Source organism: Monopterus albus, unplaced genomic scaffold (assembly GCF_001952655.1).
Source record: "Monopterus albus unplaced genomic scaffold, M_albus_1.0 scaffold8.1, whole genome shotgun sequence".
NCBI classification, from domain to species: domain Eukaryota; kingdom Metazoa; phylum Chordata; class Actinopteri; order Synbranchiformes; family Synbranchidae; genus Monopterus; species Monopterus albus.
The window spans coordinates 3,418,122-3,437,762 of record NW_018127888.1 but is presented as its reverse complement, the minus strand read 5'-3'; the positions used below and the strand labels follow the sequence as shown (position 1 = coordinate 3,437,762).

Below are 19,641 nucleotides of genomic sequence, written 5' to 3'. Positions count from 1 at the left end.
CACACTGCTCTGTAAGAACATAGAGGCAAAGCTGATGTTTACTAGAGATTTTAACTGCTGTTGACAACTTGCCCTCGGGACAAAAATGTAGAAAACTCTCTGATGACTAAGTACTTTGTAGCACATCCCACCTCAATCCAGATGCTGAAATTTGGGAACTGCTGAGTCTATCGGTTTAAACGAAAACAAGTCAAGGTGAGTGACGAGCTGTTTTCCTTGCTCTGTCTGTGTTGATACCAGCAGAGTTTCACCAGAGGCAATGTCCTAAAAGAGCAGATAGACGAAAATAGACCGTATGAACTCAGCAGACTGTTTACAAGCGATCCTGCAGCAGGAGGACTGAGTTCCACTCCACCGTGCAGACGTTCATGTGTGACTATTTCTGGCGCCCGTGTACCCTGTATTGTGTTGTTTTCCCACCTGTTTGTTTACATGACCTTAAATAAGTCTGCTGGCTTTTCCATCGACAGCTCAGTTCCCAGAGAAGGAGGTGTAAATGTAGAAGCTCAGGCCTCACAGAGCAACATTAGGAATGAACTCCCTTGAAATACCAAGAAGCTGTTTAGTTTAGATCACACTGTAACATTTACAGTGGTTCAACAAGTCAACAGTCTCTTTTAAGACTTTGTTAATCATAATTTTTAGTGCACATAGACTGATGATCCATGATTTGTGCAGCATACAGACTTTCACAAGTTGATTTAAAGCTGCATCTCTTATGCAAAAACACTCAGAAGCACATAAAAATGATTCCAATGTTGCATTCAGATCCTTATTTAGGATAAAGTAAAACAATTTAAAAGTATTTAATTACAAGCAGAAGTCCTGTATTTTTATTTACTGAAAATAAAACGACAGAAATATTATTAGTGACTAAAATAACTCAATAATTATATTTAACATTAAAGCCCCCTGAGAATTATACTGATGTATTAATTTGCATAAAGTGGAAACACTGCAGTAAAGTATATGTACATAGCATATAAGTAAATGTACAGACAGTAGTTACTTTCTGCCTGTGTGTATAAAACACTGCAGACTGGACATAGTGGTTAACTTTAGTGTGTTGTTTGCAGATGATGATACAGTGTTACAGCATTTAACATAAGAAACCAGTTAAGAACAGTGTTTTCTTATGTCACAGCTCAAATAATCTAAAGGCCTTTTCTCTGTGCTTTCTTTTTTTTTTTGTCACAACCCAGAAAACAGCTCCAGCCTCAACATGTCCAACACGTCCACTGCTGAGGATGACAGGCCAGCTGAGCAGGAGCACCTGGAGATGAATGGCTGGTCCATCTGCAAGGAGCAGGACGAGATGCTCAACCTGGCCTTCACTGTGGGCTCTTTCCTGCTGTCTGCTATCACCCTTCCCATGGGCATCGTAATGGACAAATACGGACCACGGAAGCTGAGGCTTGTAGGCAGGTCAGACTGGATTTAAAAACTAAATCTGACACGATGTGTTGACAGTTAAGGTCTGGTTGTTTTGCCTTATTTATGCCCATTACTCTGTGTGTTACCAGCGCCTGCTTTGCCTTCTCTTGCCTTCTCATCGCATATGGAGCAAGCGATCCCAACAGTACGTATCTCTGCTCATGTCATGTCAGAGTGTATCGATATGGCGGTGACACAGGATGTGTGGGAGTTGTCATGTGTCTGTGTCACTAATGTGCCTCACAGATCTGTCCATCCTGATCTTCTTTGCATTGGCGATGAATGGGTTCGGAGGCATGTGCATGACCTTCACCTCTCTGACGGTAAGAAAGGTTTAAAGAGATTACAGTGCTGTGCTGTACTTACATTTTGAGAAAGAAAAGAAACGGTGTCAGCTGAATGTCAGTGTCAGCAAGCCAGTATAGCATAATACCAAGATGTGAGAGGAAATGAGGAAAAAGCAGAGGTGATGGAAGGGTGGAGGGAGGCTTAAGAGGCGGGAGGAGTGATGAAGAGTTGGAGAAACAAGAGTGTCAGTGAAGAGAGAAAGAGAGGAGAGACAGATACATTACAGGTCAGGAATGTGGGAAAAGATGGATGAAGAAGGAGAGAAAGAGGAAGATGTTTAGTGGAAGAAAAGCCACTATCAGTGATGTGCAGACCAGGGAGAATGGAGGGATGGAGTAGACAAGGAGAGCCACAGTGGAGGTGATCTCATCAGAAAACGCTGCATCGAGAGAGAGAGAGCGAGTGTGCATTAATGATCTAGTATTCACCAGTTGGTTGCAAGCAAAAAAAAAAAAAAAAGGGCATCCCCTCATTACTATTTAATTCACACAAGGGTGTGTGTGTTGTTGACATCCCAAGTCTAGTTGCTCTAACAAGCCCTGTCTCTGATTTCTTTATCTCAAAGAGAGCAGAGACAGACCGTCAGTGAGGAAACAAACAGGAAGCAGCAACAGGGGAACTGTGTGTTTGCATGTGTCTCCCCACCCTTGCATCTCTGTTTCCTATTCATGCTGAACTGATTGACACACACTCAGACACAGAAGTCGCCCAGCTGGTTTGCACCCCGCCCCCCCCCCATCAGCCCCCCCCACTCTCAGCCTAGTTGTTTTTGTCTTCTCCACTTTCAGCTGCTCTCACTGTCAAAAGTGTCTTGTGTGTCAGCGCTATGTGTGTGCAACTGTGTGTTGTTGTAGCTGTGGAGCACCTCTAACCTACTGCAAACTCCTACAGCTCACTGGATGCCTCAACAAATGTTTTGCTTACATTGCAAACATTTTTGCACGAGTGTGAGAAAGAGAGATCAAGACAGAGCAAGTGTTTTTGTGCTTTGTTCTGGATTTTCCTGCTCTTTCCTGAATTCTGTGGGGTAAGGGTTGTTACTGAGGAAAACAACTATTATAAGAAACTGTAGCCTTTATTTCCTGTGGGGCTGCAGCATCATGTGTCACTGTAATTCCTCAGGTGAAGGTGACCCAGACAATTCGCCCAGTGTGTGTTTCAGTAATTCTGGAGGAGAAACAGAGATTTCTTTCAATCTATTCTCATTGTGCTGTCTTTGTGTAGTTCTGTTCCTTTCTTACTGCGTCTAATGAGCTAAACTGGACTGTTTGGCTCCGTCCCCTAGTTCTGATTTATTTTATCTTTATTATTATTTTTTTGCTTGGCTTCCTTCTTGACACACACTCAGTACTTAGTGTCCTGGCTGTGATGGAAAACAGGTAGTGAAGCATGTGGAGCGGGGAGTATTCCCTCTCTCCTCTTGATTCCTCCCATTATGTGCTTATAAACAGTTTCATATTACAGATAATATCTCCTTTTCCTTTTTAAATGTTCTCAAACAGACTCCACTCTATAGACACACATCTACAGGCACATGTGAAGCTCCTCCTCTTGTCCTTCATCTCCCGTGTGGCACATGTTGAGCCCTTTCTCCTTACTAGATTTGGAGCTCTGCTCTGCCCTAATCAGCTTTCTGTCTGATGTTTTATAATGTGTATTTCCCCTGTTTCCACTCCTTTTCTTCTGTGCCACTGGGAACGCTCTTATGTGCCTGCTAGCTACTTGACTGATCATCTAACTGATTTGCAGCCTGAAACTGTCACCACTCTGGCGATTGATGTGTGTTTAGTTGAGAAATCTAAATGTTCTTCCTAATTAATGAGCTTGTAACTTGGAGGCAGGGCTGAGAAACTAGGAGGGATTTATTGTTTGGTGGAAAATTTATGAAGCACACACAGCACTTCATTGTACCCAGTGAGGGACGATAACAGGGACAGATGAAGAAAGGACAGTGTGTTATGTTGACTGAATGTGAGCAGATGAAAGGAAGGGACTGAGGGGATAAGTGGGGAAAGGATGAATGAATGCCGAAGGTCAAGTGTTGCTCAGTAATTTGAAATTGGAGTCCACACAGAGTGGCAGTCACTAATATCAGGCTCATGTGGACGTTTGGGAAGTGGTGTGAATCTGGCAGCAGGCTGTTCCACGTGACTGCTGGATCTAGTCTTTATGTTAGGGTGCAGTTGTAATTAGTTTAAATCCCTTCTAGACACAACGGTGTACCTGTTCAGAGATATCTACACCCTTTCAAGAACTTATTTCTGCTGGAAACGCTTGTGCTTTTTTGTGTTTTGGTGTTAGATTCTAATGGTTACAGACTAAAAAGATATGAAGCTCAGAATTAAAAACATAAGACCTCTAATAAGAGGGAGCAAAACATGAGGGCAAAGCTATGGAGGTATGCAGTCTGGTGTTCGTCATCTGATGTTTGCTAATGTTACAATCACTCGGCTGCTTTGCATGATAGCTGGAGTTCTATCCTGTGCGTCACGCCAGGACTGGTCAGAGCTGGTTCACAGTCAGCCAGCAGCCAGCAGCTGAAGTTTCCACTTGCTGCAGCAAATCCTCTTCCTTATTTCATTTCTCTGTTCTTTCCTCTCAATCAGCTCTGGCCAGTTGCTCCCCCCCCCAATACCTGGTTGTAGGCTCAGCATGTTTTCTCACACCACAGGTCTCTTTGTCACACTACACTCTGCCTTCTTCGTTTCCAGTTTTAACACTCAGCACACACTGAGTTACTCTTACAGAATATGTGCAAAAGTAAAGGACAACAACAGGAACAGTCAGACATGAACAACATTCAGCACTCTCATCCAAACAAGCCCAGATCACAGCCAAGCAGGTTTCAACAGGTGGCGGTGAAGTAAACACATATTACAGCATTAACAAAAGTCTGATCCCATGCTAACAGCCTTTTTGAGGCTGTACTTACCTAACTGCTAATATGCTAACTTGCTCATAATGCTAACATGCTGATGTATTGCAACTATAATGTTTACCATTCTCAACCTCTTACTTATTAGATTAGCAGGTTGGGTGAAATGAGTGGGTTTGACCTCTTTCATTACATTGCTGATTGTAAAACATTGCTGGTTTCATTTACATTTCTCCTGGACATTTTGGCAGCAGCCCAAGAGCTGGTGGAGTGTTTTTAAATAGGCTAACTCTAAATCACCCAAAAAGGTTTCTTCCAAAATATTTGTTTCATTCATATATATAGTACATAACCAATAACAGACGTATTTGACATATTTTTTGTTCTGTGAAGAGTTTGTTTAAACTTGCCTCATTCACACGTGTGAGTTGCTCAATAGAATAAGAATAGAGCTGGTTTTACCTGGGTACTGTTCAAACAAAACCTTAAAATAAACAGATCATTTTACTGATAAACTCTTTCATCATTTTAAGAATATGTTTTGTGTTTTCTTGATTAAATCACATAAATGCCAGCACAAAAAAAAGCTGCACCTGCACCAACTGGAACCTGATCTCTTATCTCTAGGTGACTACTCTTAAGCTAAAATAGACATTTAGTGGCTATCCAGACACTGAGCCTGTCCATGTTTGTACCCTTCCACTCTCTGCATGGACATGCTGTGACCACAGAGATAACAAAAGAGCTATTCAGAGAAGAAGAAACAACAAAGTGGATGGAAAGTGTTATTATGTTAGAGAGGTATCTACACTCACTAGTGCACTCTGTCTTCTCCTTCAACATTCGCACTGGACATAAATGTACCGACTCTGATATTTGTGGTGCAAATGATACTGGGAGACAATTGAAGATGAATAAAGCCTGCGTTTAATGAGGTAGAAAAGAATAGGTGGGGTGAAACTTTCAGAACAAATTCTTGGATTGCCTCTGGTTAGGAACTTTGTGACACATAAGTAACACAGGCAGGATATTCCCTTAACGAGACAGAGTGCTGATCTCCAAAGGAACATCTTGTTTAAACCTTAACAGAGATTAGAATTTACAGACTGATTTTTTTTTTCTTCTGAGCAGCAAAGTCCATGTCCCCTCAGGATGAAACGTTAGCATTCTGAAACTACACTAAGCTAATATTAATCCATATGGCTGGTTTTCATGAGCCAGCAAGAACATAATGTAAAATGTGTTTTCATTAGAGTTGGTGACCTTTCATTGGCCCTAAAGATCACCTTAGAGTGTTTAACCAGTGTGTTACTCTTACTGTACTGTTGACAACCTGAAGCCACAGCAGGTTCTTTGTTCACAAAGTCACCTGTCTGCTTGACTGATGGGTTATTGACGACTTCAGCAACAAAACACTGTTATCTGCTTCTTGTCAGTTCGGGCATCTGCTCTTCCCATCAGTACACACACGCACGCACACACACACATAATCTGCTAAACCCATTAATCCCTGCTTCTTCTTTCATTAGCAGACCAAACTGGTTTCAGCAGCTGGCTGTGACTCAGACCCAGTGACCCAGACACACTCACAGTGACGTATGCGTTTCATCGAGTCGACACTCAGCAGCCTCACGAGGGCCAGCTGTGGCTTTTCCTCAGGTTTTGACATGTTGCTGTAATCACAGATAGTTTGTGGTTTTCACTCTGGCCCTGCACTTGTTTGCTCACATGGATTTGTTGTTTTTTCCCACTTGTGCATTTGCATAAATTATTGCCAGAGATAACAGCGCTTCTCTGGAACTAACCTGTTCACAGAGAAAATAAACAAGCCCAGTTGTATTAGTGGGAGAGACACCATGGCCAAGAGGTTAGGGACTGACTTGTCCACTTTGCAGTAGCCTTATTCTTATCTATGCTGAATATTGGAACCTAAATGGGGAAACTGGACTAGTGACTTAGAAACTATACAAAAACTACTGGGATGGTGAGGGGGCGTAACCTTGGGCTTTTTAAACACTTAAAACAATATGGACCCAAGTTTTATCATTTATTTTTCAAATGTCTTCAGAGAATATCAAATGATTCAAGGTTTTCTGAGGCTAAGGAGCAAAAGTTTTAAAAGATAAAACCATATCTGTTATAACGTTATTAGCATGTTAGCACATTTTTAGCTTAGCAAAAGCTCATTGACAAAGGTTGTTGATTGACGGGTCATTCCTGTTGCCAGCTTATGTTTCATTCTGAGATGACGTTACATCTCTGTTAGTTTTCAGCAAGTCATCATTGTCTTTACATTCATTCTGATATGTCACCTTTTCCCGTTCACTCTGCTTAGGCCCGCTGTAAAAACACTTAGGCACTGCACTAAGCCTCTCTGTGATAGGGAAAGCCCTGATAAAAGCATTACTTCCAAAAACCTGCACTATCTTTAGCCAGGAAGAAAAATGGCTTTCCACTTTTTCTGAGCCCTTCAGCCCTGTAATAATTTTCATACAGTCCCTGACATCAAACCTTACCCTGCTATTATTTGAGCTCTTGCAAAAGACTGGACATAAAAAATGTGGCATGTTAAAGAATGAGGAAGTGGGGAAATGTGAGCCTGTTGACTGCGTAGATATCAGGAGTTGGCCTTGATTTATCATGACCACATCATGTTTGCTGAGCTAGACACAAACTAGGCCAAAAGTAACGGAGCTACAGAGGAAGAGGAACTTAAGAACTCCTGGCCCTTTTCATTTTGGAAGTCCTGGCAGTGGTGTAACAGTTTTCTATCTTACCTTTGGTCCAATTATTCTGAGGAGTGATGTCTGTGTCGGGTGAGAGGGTTCAAGCAGCTGCCTAACAAGCTGCACCCTGTGGTTACCAAACGGCTGGACGGACAGATAAAGACAATGAGGGAGGAACTGGAGGGAATTCTGAGCATAGCTTTGCAATTCATGACCCATAATAACATTATATGTTTTGAACTTCCTGCCTTTATGGTTTTCTCCAGGGAACCGCTTCGCTCACTGCCAGTGACTTGGAGTTTGCTTTTCTCTCCTCTTTCTAAAAATCCTATATTGTAATCAGAATCAGAATAAGAATCAGATTTATTGGTCAAGTACATTAAACATACAAGGAATTTGACTCTGGTGCAGTGATTCATAATGTGCTTTTGTAAAGCAGCAAGAAAATATATGTATTCAAATAGGAATATACTTTACAGTATGTACAATCAAATGGGGGGGGGGGGCAAAAACAATCTATTTCTAATTATCTATACATATTTACACATTATGGCAAAAGAGCTTTAAGGTAAATATGTACAGTGGTTATATTTACAATTATGGCACTGGGGGAGTCTCCTCTGTAATCTCTAAAATGGCATGAATTAAAGTTCACACGGACATATGTTAAGCCACATGTTTACTCTTTGCTGTTTACTTCATGATGTTTACAGTTTGAAGTTGCCTAGTTAAAAACAGCATGTACTCACAGCTCAAGTTGAAGGTTGAGTGTCATTATGCAAGATGAGTCTGGCTTTTTTGTCCCTGCACCATTTCAAATACTGGGACACAAACAGTGTGAGAAACGCCCTGCTGCAAGCAGCACAGTTTGTACTTTGTGGTGACAGGCCTACCAGTAGTACCAGAACTGTTTGGCTAGGTGTGTGCAGAGCAGGGAGGTTTGCTAACATAAGATAACCAGACCAGGTGAGACTGCAGCAGCACAACTCCTAAGTCTTTTCAACTGAGCAAAAGAGTGTTTCATTCTTAATTATTCTTTCAAAAGTTACAAAGTTTTGCTTTAAGTCAGTACGATGTGGTGCCTCTTAGTGCTGCAGCACAGTGTGCAGTGCCCACACAACATTTTTACTGCTTCAAAGGCAAAAATCCTCCTTGTTCCATCAGTGAAGCACTTGGGATGATACACTTCAAAACGTTTTCTATACTCCCACAGTGAAATTGGAGAAGCTCAAGATCAGTCTGTGTTTCTGCTTGTTGTTGAAGCAAGTGGGAAGTTAATTGCTCTCCTTTAAGTCCCAGGCTAATAGTGTGTCATAATGTAAACAAACAGCGATGAAGACTGAGATTGTCAGTTTTGTTCTGAATGCACCTTTATGGAGACTTTCTGTGTATTATGTTTATGTTTATAACCTTACTCCTGTTTGTAATCCTGCTCTTGCCATAGCTCCCCAACATGTTTGGAGACCTGAGGTCAACCTTCATCGCCCTGATGATTGGATCTTATGCCTCCTCTGCTGTCACCTTCCCTGGCATTAAGGTAACATTTGATTGCACAGTCATTTACATCACCTGATTCTTGATTTTATCATAAATATGATTTATTGATGATTTAAAGGGCACCGCACACAGGCAGCTTGTGACACGTTAAAACAACCACACCCATTATTTTCAGTGAAAGCCAACACACCAGCGGCGAACTGACGTGCGTCATTGCAGGCTGATGTGCGACAACATTTTAGGATATACTATTGTCCTATTTTTCCAGCACTGATGCCCTCAAAGGTGTCAAATGTTGAAGTACTTGCCCATTTCGGTAGTCCCACACTGAATTCATGCTGCTCCCAGTGTGTGTTGGGGGGCCACAATACAGCGCCACCTGTGTGCAGTGCCCTTAAGAAAGAATAATCACAGAATGTGTCATTCATTCTTCATTTTACTATATTTTTTTGGCATCATCTGCCCATCTGTAGGTGATCTATGATCTGGGTGCCACCTTCATCTCCATCCTACTGGTTTGGGCTGGCTGTGCCTGTCTTGTCTTCCTCAACTGCTTCGTCAACTGGCCTCTGGAACCCTTCCCCGGCCCAGAGGACATGGATTTCACGTATGTACACACACGCACAGTCAAATAGACATTACAGTAGGTGCTAGCTATCATTATTAAGCTGCCACTGTGATGACATTAGTTAACCTAAATGTATTCAGGCTGAGCACAGACAGCCTGGATTCTCTACAAAGATCACATACACATGTATTAGATTACACAGACATCCCAGGAAATCCCAGTGTAATGCAGCAGAGTCCAAGTGAGCCCGAGAGACAGGAAAGACCATTAAAAGAGATGATCAGCTGCTCTCATTCACCTGGATCTTGTCTCCTTCTGTCTTTTCCCTTGTCATCCATGTCTGCAGTTTGTCCCTTCCCTCCCATGTTCCTATTCCTTTTTCATTACATTTGCTTTGGTGAATATCATCTTTTATCTTGCTGTCTTCTTTCACTGTTCCCTCAGGGTGAAAATCAAGTTCAGCTGGCTGGGCTTTGACCACAAGATCACTGGGAAGCAGTTTTACCGGCAGGTGACCAATGTGGGGCGTCGTCTCAGTGTCGGCAACGCCATCAAACAGCACCAACAGCCGACTCAAGACCTGGCCACGCAGGAGGCCAACAAGCTGTGCCTGTCCACTGTCGACCTGGAAGTGAAGGGCAAGTCCAAGGAGGAGAGTAAGTCTGAAACAGAAGACCGTAGACGTTTTGTAATGTCAGGAATCAGTAGCAAGTTGGTAGTGAAAGTAAAAATGTGGAAGTTGAATGAAATGTGTGTTGCTTGGAAGATTTCTAGTACTGCTTTTTGTTTGTACAAGCTCATTCACAGCTTCTTCAAAAATCCCCAACATGCTGCTAACAGAACGTCAGTGCTGTCTGCATATCTGTGAGACAGAAGACATCCAAATGCTGCAGAGCTTTCCAAAAACAGAGCAGTCAGCAGAAGTGCTGCTTGAGCTGAAATGACTCAGTGTTGAGCAAAGGCTGTCCCACTATTTGTTGTGTCCTCTTTGCCAACTTATGAATATTCATTCAAGCATGTCAAAAGCCAGTCTGCTGGTTGAGTCGGCATTGTGAATGAATTGAGCAGGAGAGCTGCTCCGTGCCAGATTTGTCTAAAAGCGGACAAAAGCTATACAGACGAGACTTTGTCCCACGCTCATGGGATGGACTGTCAGAAACAAGCCATTAAGCTATTTGGTTTGTCTTACACAGTGAATGTTTGTAAGATTGTTGGATATTCACCATTAATACGGATGTTTGATTTTGAAAGCAACTTGACCATGATATGCAATGCAGAAGCCTAAAGTTTTCATATAAGTAGGAAATCTGCAGTTACTTATTGTATTTTTAAAAGCATTTTATTCTGAACGAATCATTCATACAGAAGAATTTAACAGAACATGGTGAGATCTTGTTATTCTCTCCTGATTCAGCAGCAAGTCAATAAATATAATGATAGTGAATCAATATACAGCCCTAGTCACACACATGGGAAGCTAATACAATAATAAAGCTGTTAAAAATGATTGTACACTGCATAAGACAGCATGAAGCAAACACAACTGCATTCAATTTTACACTAGCAAATGACTAAGTGTAATGTGAAGGTTGTCGCTTGTAGTGACAAACCCACAGAGAATTGTCACACCTCTTAGCTACACAGAGCACTGTGGCTTTTTTCTAATGGTTTTTCTCATAGATTGTACGGCATTCAAAGTACACTTGTCAGTCTAATTTTTAGCTGCAACAAACAGTTGTTTTGTGTAAAAAAATCTCGGATAATCCTCCATCCATCCATTTTCTTCCGCTTTATCCGGAACCGGGTCGCGGGGACAGCAGTCTAAGCAAAGATGCCCAGACTTCCCTCTCTCCAGACACTTCCTCCAGCTCCTCCGAGGAAATGCCGAGGCGTTCCCAGGCCAGCCGAGAGACATAGTCCCTCGGGAACAGATACTCTCTGATAATCCTGCAGGACCAAATTGCAGAAACTTATTGTCTAACCGATGAACAAGGAAGGGTACTGAGCTTCTAAAAAGCCAGATGTTTTTCTCAGGATGTTTTTCTCTTGGAGACCAAAATGGAGCTAAAAGGAAAGTGAATACTGGACTTATATTTATCAGATAAACAAAAACATTATTAATCACTATTCAGAGTACTATTGATGTAAAGCTGGAAAGTCAGCAGCATCACCTCTTAGCACTGAAAAAGCTCTGCATTTGACCTACAGTACATCTGTACAAAACAATTAGCAACAAGTGCCCCTCACCTCCCTCTGGTACACCTAAACTACCCTTTTACCACTGTCCTACATCCATGCTAAGCTAACCTTTGTTACCCCTACACCTCCAGGCCTCCTCGGGCCCTCCTGGCTCCCACGCTGGGGTCAGGGAGTCCCAGTGGGGGCGGTCTTGCTGCTCCCCTGGCAGTCTCTTTGGTAACAAGCGGACCGTGGAATCGGTTCAGACCCTGTTCCTAGAAAGGCCTCTCAGGAGGTGTGTTGTGTGCTGGCAGGCAGCTCTAGAGAAGCATTGGTGAAGGCTGAAGTGACAGCCAGTCCAAGTGTGTGTGTTTTAGCTCATAGTTGGTTTCATAACAGCTGGACACGTTCCATCTGTCAGTAGCTGTAAAGAGGCCCATGTTACACACTTAGACACCAGCTGGTGGTTTTTATGGCATTAAGGAGACTAGAGCACTAACAACACCAAACTGCACTTTAGTACTTTTGCTTTAAAAAAAGTATTAAAAAAAACAACAAAAAAACAACTTCTACCGAAATTCATGCCCACCTCAGGATGAATTACAATAACTTTGGTGATCCCTGACTTTTCATCTTTTGTTCTAATCAACCAATGTTAGCTAAGGTTGTGGTCATTGTAAGCATTATAACATCAGTAGTAAACACTGTCATTGTGAGTTTGTTAGCTTGGTTACATTAGCATTTAGTTAGCACAGCCTCAGAATGTGTTATTTGTACTCTGAATATAGTAGCTAACTATCAAGGATGTCTATGTAAAAGTGCTTATGAAACATTATAATGCCTTGCAAGCATGACTTGTTACTGAACTTATGCCTTTATTGAGCCTTAGATGGATATCTGTGGTTCTGGGTAATAAACCCATCTGCCCATCTGTGTACTCACCACTAATAGGTGTGTCCTGTGGTTCACCATATGGGTAGTTGTATCAATTTTCTATTTATATTTACAAATCTGTTTAATGATCAGCTTTTTCTAGAAGTCACCTTATCCACTCAGCTTCTCATTCAGGTTAAGATGTGTTACCATGGCACCCAAGAGCCAGTGGGAATATTTATATCCACCATAACAATAGACTTACCCTGGGGTGGAAGTGCACTGCAGTTTCCTGTCACATCAAAAGAATTTAGAAAGTAAAAAAAAATGTGGGGGCTTATAGATGACTGTGTTGTACATGAAGGTGCTGATACATTACCTGCAGACTGTGGAGGCTTCAGAGGGGTCACATTTAAGCTGTGTGTTAAAATGCAAATTTTGGAGCGCTAATTGAATATAAATGTATGATGTAAATGCCTCTTGAGCAACATTTAGTTCATCATTTGGCACTAAAGTTCTCCAGTTAATGCTAAATATATTTTAGGATCTGCAGTTCTTAAGAGTAAGGTGACACCTAGACTCATTTTTAACCTTAACACTGTATTTCTCACTTTTATGTTTTAAACATAGCACTCCCTACACAACCCTTAGAGAAGAGGTTTAGTGGGGGAACTCCATCGCAGTTCAGTTCAGTTTCTCACGACAAGAAGAACTACATATGCAGTGAAGATAGTTTAATAATGTCCTCTGCTGCTCCGGAGGAGCTTCCCAAAGTTTGAAAAATAACTCTAATCATATCACTGGGGTTATCTTGGCTCTGATTTGGAGACAGCTTTACAGAAAACCTGCATTACAAACTGGAGGTGCTTAGTTAGAAAGAAGTCTGCATTTAGGAGGCAGGAAATGTTGCTAAGAGATGCAATTAAATTACTGTACATTATGGGAAATGTACTATCCAGTGTTTTGGGGTCTATAAATAGGGATATCTTGGCCCCCGCAGCTTTGATTTTGATCATTCTGTTTTAAATGCGTCTTTTATGAGTCTCATACATTACGGAGGTTCAGTGCTAGTTCACTGGAGTAACCCTTTAGGATTTTACTTTTTACATATGGTCCAGCATTGGGATGCTTATTCAAAAGTAATATCTGATAGATGTCTATAATGTAACCAGAATTATAAAAGCTAGTATTTCTGCAGAATGCTCGTTTTCTTTGCTGGAACATGTATTAAGTCCAGGAGTTTTACAGTTTATGAAAATACTGAAATGTTGGTTTTGCACCAGGCAAACATTTTATCCTTCTGCGGAAACAGCCGATAACTGTAATAAGTGGGTGATCATGAAAATATATTGTAATATACAACCTGATGCTAGATAACAGACATAAAAAGGTTTGCAGAGGGCACACTGTATAATGAAATCACAGAGAATCATACTGAAGACTCATATGGGCCTTGGCAGTCCATAACTTTTCACTGTTTATGATGTTTACTTTCATTTAAACAACCACTTTGTGCCATAAAAGCAGCAGGAACAATCTCATTCTAATAAATGTAAACAAACCTGTCACGGTCAGTATTTGAGATGTTTCGTAATATGTCAGTGTATTTGTGGTATATTAGCAAATTGATCTGATCTAGTGCTGACTCTAACGATCCCATCTCTCATTTCCTCTGCAGCTCAGTCCTTCATGAAGAGTATCTACAGTTCCATCTTCTTGCTGAGCCTCATCACAATGTGTGTGACCCAGTTGCGCCTCATCTTCTACATGGGAGCCATGAACACCATCCTGGAGTCCCTGACAGAGGGAGACCTTGGCACAGGTGTGTTATGTGTGTGGATTAAACGGTATATTAACACAGATGGTGTGCTGTGAATGGTTGTTTTTTTTATCTTTAACATATGATGACAGACATTTAATTGTGCTGCTTTGAAGTCTGTTTCTTTCTGCTTTCTAGCACCTAATAATCCTCTACAGCTGCCTTCTGCTCAGCTTGTTGCCCTGTCTTTCCTTTTCCATTCATCTCTCTTGCTCTTTCTCTTTTCCTGACATGCTGGCTTCCTGTTGCTGTTGCAGTGGAGAGGATGCATGTAGGTAAGAGACTTAATGCTACAAAGCTCTAACCACAGACTCTCCTCGGTTCCTCTTCTCAGACATCTGTCTTCTTTGTCTTGCGAGAACATAACATTTTTAGTAAAATGTGTGGTCACAAGCCGAAAAACCATAAAGCATAAAATCTTCCTGTCAGTGTCCAGTGTGTTTGCTTGTGCATCGCCCTCTTCACTAAACAATTCTTATTTAAAAGCAACAGCCTCAGAACTTGACATAATAAACATAATAAGTCTGTCCATACTGTTGTTTGTCTCTCAGTGAGCATCTACACGTCCGTCTTTGGCGTGCTCCAGCTTTTGTGTCTGGTCACCTCCCCTGTGATTGGCTACGTCATGGACTGGCGGCTCAAAGACTGCGAGGATGAGAATGACAAGAGTGCCGAGAGGTTAGGTTGCTCACATAAACATGCACATTTAGTCTGAGAGCAGAGAAGAAGAAGATAACACACATACTCTGTCTGGTATTATATCTATATGTAACTAATGTATCTGGTCGATTAGGGAGCCTGGTCAGCCCCGTCGCCCTGACAAACAGATCCAGAAGATTGTCAATGCTACTAGAGCCTTCATCTTCACCAACCTGCTCCTGGTTGGCTTTGGAGTCACCTGCATCATCCCTAACCTGCCCCTTCAGGTACATACACACACACACACACACACAGGATAGAGATCTGTGTTATTTCTCTGAACCTTTTGGGGAAACACATTTCCTCCCATGCGCAGCTGTAGCGTCCTCACAAAAACAGTTAATACTGCAAAGGGGGAAAGGCTGAGAGATGTACACGATGTTCAGGCAGAAGAATGAGCGCTGTATAGTACATGATGTTCAGATAGGAGGGGTTCACATGGCATGCAGCTCTTAATATTTCTAAGTACTTTAGTGACATCTACTGGACAATGGAGTCATTACATATTACTTGCTAGTTCCAAATCTCATTTAGTATCTGCTATTTCTCACTGTCAGCTGACCTGGTACCTAATTCAAAATGTGTATTCTCTTTTCAGATTCTGTCCTTTATTTTGCACACTATTGTCAGAGGTTTCATCCACTCTGCCGTCGGAGGCCTCTATGCTGCTGTGTAAGTGCCTCACGTGCTCAAAGGATGATGTGAAAATACACAACAATACTGTATAAAACTACAGTACCATAGAATTACTAGATATACTACATAGCCAAAAGTATGTGGACACCTGGATGTAACACTTTTGTGACGTGGAACATCTCATTCAAACCCTGGGTGTTGATCGGCTACTGTAAGAGACTCCACTCTTCTGGAAAGGCTTTCTACAAGATTTTGAACCTGGCTGCAGGGATTTGCTCTCATTCAGCCACAAGAGCATTAGTGAGGTCATCGATGTTAGGTGTTAAGGCCTGTTACACCAGATTTGCAACATGCAAGCTGCAAATTGCAACATGATATAATATCTTTCTTTGTTACTTTTGATGCATTCTTTAATCAAAACAATTAGCTTTGATAAATATGTGGGATATCCCATAATTGTCAGTTATGTCCACTGTTGATCAAAGGTATTCTCACTTGATAAGCAGGCCCATATGAAAAGTGTTCATACCCATATACATACTTTTGGATTATGTATTTTAATTTGATTTGTTTCAGCTGGAATTGAACCTTTAGCCCAGGAGTTGATGTTCATAGTACCACCTCAGGTTAGTGAGGACACCTGCTTGAATTCACCATCTGCAACATGTTGTTTGTCCCATGCAGGTACCCATCTTCTCAGTTTGGCAGCCTGACTGGCATGCAGTCTCTGATCAGTGCTCTGTTCGCACTGCTCCAGCAGCCTCTTTTCATGGCCATGGTGGGACCCCTGGAGGGAGACCCTCTATGGGTAAGATCACGCATCAACATTAGCATGAATGAATGAAGGAGCAAGTTCAGTAGGAAATATTTAGTTCTTTAAACATTAGAAATGTGATTTTTAGTCATGGATTGTTATGTTAGCATGACCCTCATGTTGTTTTCAGGTGAATGTGGGCCTGTTGGCACTGAGCATGCTGGGATTCTGTCTGCCTATCTACCTGCTGTGCCACAGCCGTCACCTCCAGCGCCTCAGAGATGAGCGTGATGAGGATCCCAAGATTTATGTTAAAATGAACAACGGCGGCAAGCCCGAAGCCTTCGTGTAGTACTGGTGGAAGATGATTTAAAAAACTGGAGAGGATGACCTACACTAAGGAGAGAAGGAAGCACAGATAGAAGAGGAGAGGGAGAGGAGAGTGGCACACATTACACTTTCCTGTGTAATGTCTGATAAATACATTCACGCTGTCATCCTGTACCTCTCTCCGGTTTGTCTGATATCTCACAAATCCTTTATACATTTTCACAGACACTCACCACTATGCTACCTATCACTTTTGCTCAAACATGACTACAGACCACTGTGGCATCCAATGTCTCTCTCCCTCATTTTTCCAGTATACACTGTGACAAGCCACACACACACACACTTCTTCTCTAACTGATTCAGCCTGACTGTCCTACCTAAAAACCACAGAAGAAGAAAACACCAAACCAACAGAAAGCCACAGTGAGGACATTTTGGGGGCGACAACTTCTCAGTGACAGTACTGTACTTTAAAGCGACGATACAAGAAACTGATGCATTTTGGACTCCTGCTACCATGGTGACCTTTCTGATTGGTTTGTAAACTCTCACCTCTCTCAGACAGCACAATCCAGTGTTTAATGGTGCTGCTTGTCGTCTCCTTTATTAGTGAGGATTTAAACATTCTTTGGGAGACTACAATAAAAGCATATACACAAAAGTAGCACCTTTGGTCATGACATCTTTGGTTCCTGTGGTGCTCGAGGGCATTAACTGACAGCAGTATTGGTAGCAGTTCGGACTGAGACACAGTATGTTGGCTTTTTAATCAGCACACGATGCACAAATGAGTTAGTCAAGAAAACACTGCAGCATTTCTGCATGTGTGTTACATAATGCAGCGTGAGAAACTGGTTTGGATAAACAACACATGCATGATGCCAGAGACAGTGCTGGTCCTATATTACTGTTTCACTCCATCATTAGTGCAGGAGACACTCAAATTTGCCATGCGGTCTGTTTTTCTGTTTTGTGTGTTTTTTTTATATTCTAAGTCATGAATTCTTAATGTGTGTTTGGAATATGTAAGTGTTGTTTTTCTCAAATGCGTGTACTTGCAATACGGTCACAAAAGTGTTGTTAAAACTTTGTTCCCTGTATATGATCTGAAGATGTAAAAGAGAAAATGTGCTGAGAGTAGGTAGACAGGACAGACACGTTAGATACAGTGTCTTTGTTTAAAAGCTGGAGCCCTGTGTTTTTCTACTCACTACACACATGAATTTGGAGTCTTGATTCATTGTGGCAATAAGTGCTTCTGTGAGGTGCTGGGCAACATGTTGACACAATCACACAGAGGCAGGATCATATGTGTCATTTATTGGACTGTATGGCTAAATCTCAAAAGGTGCTAGTTGAATTTACACAAATGTATTGTTTTGCTTTAAGGAGCAGTTGCTGTAATTTTACCATAAAGGCAACAAATTGCCTTCAAATTACTAACAACACCTGCTTTTTAGTTGCTGATGCAGTAGATTTCCAAAGAACCAAACAAGTTACAGTTTCAAATTCCTACTTTTCTCTTTCTCTCCTAACACTTTTGTGGTAGTTCTGCACTATAACACAAAGCACAAGCACAGCATCTGATCTGGGAAACTTGGATTCACCTCTTATGGACATAAAGGAAGATTAGCTTGAAGGGAGTAGGCTGATGTCTTCAAAAAGGAAAACTCCCTAGAGGAGCATGAAGCATGTAAAGAATGATACAGGGAGATAATCATTGCAGTTTGATTGAGTCTGCTGTCTCCAGATGCCATACAGTGACACTCCTCAGATATTTTCTGCCTGGTAGTATCTCACAGAGGCACAGACAGCCATGACCCTCGGAGTACCTCTCTTAGATGGTGGGAGGAGTGGATCCAGGGAGGATATGATACACCCACTCCTTCTCTCCGTCTATTTGTTTATCTACTGTTTTCATCCACCCATCCATCCATAAACACACCTTAAAATGTTTACTGGTGTCCTGAAAGACAAGCCTCTGCTGCCATAAGATGCTCCCACTGAATGTGTAATTGAGAAATGAATAGCACATGATGCACTTTAGACCTCTAAAATGGTCCTCAGTTGTGTATTTCTGAATGACCTGCCCCCCACTGTATCCTACACACAGTACATGGCTGCTTACTAGTGGTGCATGATGGAGAGAATGTATACTCAGAGTTTCAGGCAAGGATTTGTAATTCAGAACATTGGAAAGGAAAGATGCTGTTTTTTTATACTCAGAAAAGAAACATATTTTTTCACGTTTGTTATGTTGCCTTTATGTGCATGAACGGCAGAGTCTTGTCTCTCAGTTCAGGAGCATTCTTAAGTGTGTACATATCAGTTGGAACTGTAGACATTTTTGTCCTTACTAAACTGCATGAGTTTGTTATTTGTAAAGGTTCAGAGGAAATTGTAAGGAAGTACAACTGGTGCAGAAATGATTTAACCATATTCAGTTAGATGACAAATGTGAAGGAACTTTTGTAAAGTGGAAAATAATTATGTGTAATTAAAAAATTTTTCATTAAAAAGTTCACATTTGCACATTTCTTGGCATGTAAGATAGACTGCACACCTGGTAGACAGGTGCATACGAAGATGATCTCATGTAGAATAAAGTGATGAATCCTCATTTAATGCCAGCACTACATTTATTACAAACGTTACTGTTACCAACCAAGGTCTAAAACCAAAGTGTTGGATTGCCACCTCTTATCCATGTCTTGGATATGTCTTTCTTTTGTCTTTCACTGTTTCAGATACAAATTTGCAGTAAGACATTGATAATTTTGTATTATTATTATTAGTGGATAAAAATGATCATATACTCAAATGCGCACTGCTGTGTTCCACATACACATGATTTGTGTTATTATGGTGTTATTTAAAAATGCCAGTTTAATTAATTTACTG

The 19,641-nt window shown here is 41.5% G+C and overlaps 1 protein-coding gene across 2 annotated transcripts in view; it reads left to right on the top strand.

Moving 5' to 3' along the window:
• Positions 1-19,254, top strand: part of LOC109951631 (large neutral amino acids transporter small subunit 4-like) — a 25,136-nt gene extending 5,882 nt beyond the window's left edge. Inside the window, exons 3-15 of one of the 2 annotated variants that reach the window (XM_020586238.1) lie at positions 1,203-1,425; positions 1,524-1,579; positions 1,681-1,757; positions 8,828-8,920; positions 9,354-9,487; positions 9,893-10,104; positions 14,178-14,321; positions 14,576-14,593; positions 14,870-14,996; positions 15,112-15,244; positions 15,616-15,689; positions 16,338-16,461; positions 16,598-19,254. In XM_020586238.1, coding sequence (XP_020441894.1) covers positions 1,203-1,425; positions 1,524-1,579; positions 1,681-1,757; positions 8,828-8,920; positions 9,354-9,487; positions 9,893-10,104; positions 14,178-14,321; positions 14,576-14,593; positions 14,870-14,996; positions 15,112-15,244; positions 15,616-15,689; positions 16,338-16,461; positions 16,598-16,759 — 1,577 coding nt within the window. In that variant the 3' untranslated portion in view covers positions 16,760-19,254. The remainder of the gene's footprint in view (positions 1-1,202; positions 1,426-1,523; positions 1,580-1,680; positions 1,758-8,827; positions 8,921-9,353; positions 9,488-9,892; positions 10,105-14,177; positions 14,322-14,575; positions 14,594-14,869; positions 14,997-15,111; positions 15,245-15,615; positions 15,690-16,337; positions 16,462-16,597) is intronic. The other variant, XM_020586247.1, reaches the window with a different exon arrangement.
• Positions 19,255-19,641: the final 387 nt, after the last annotated feature.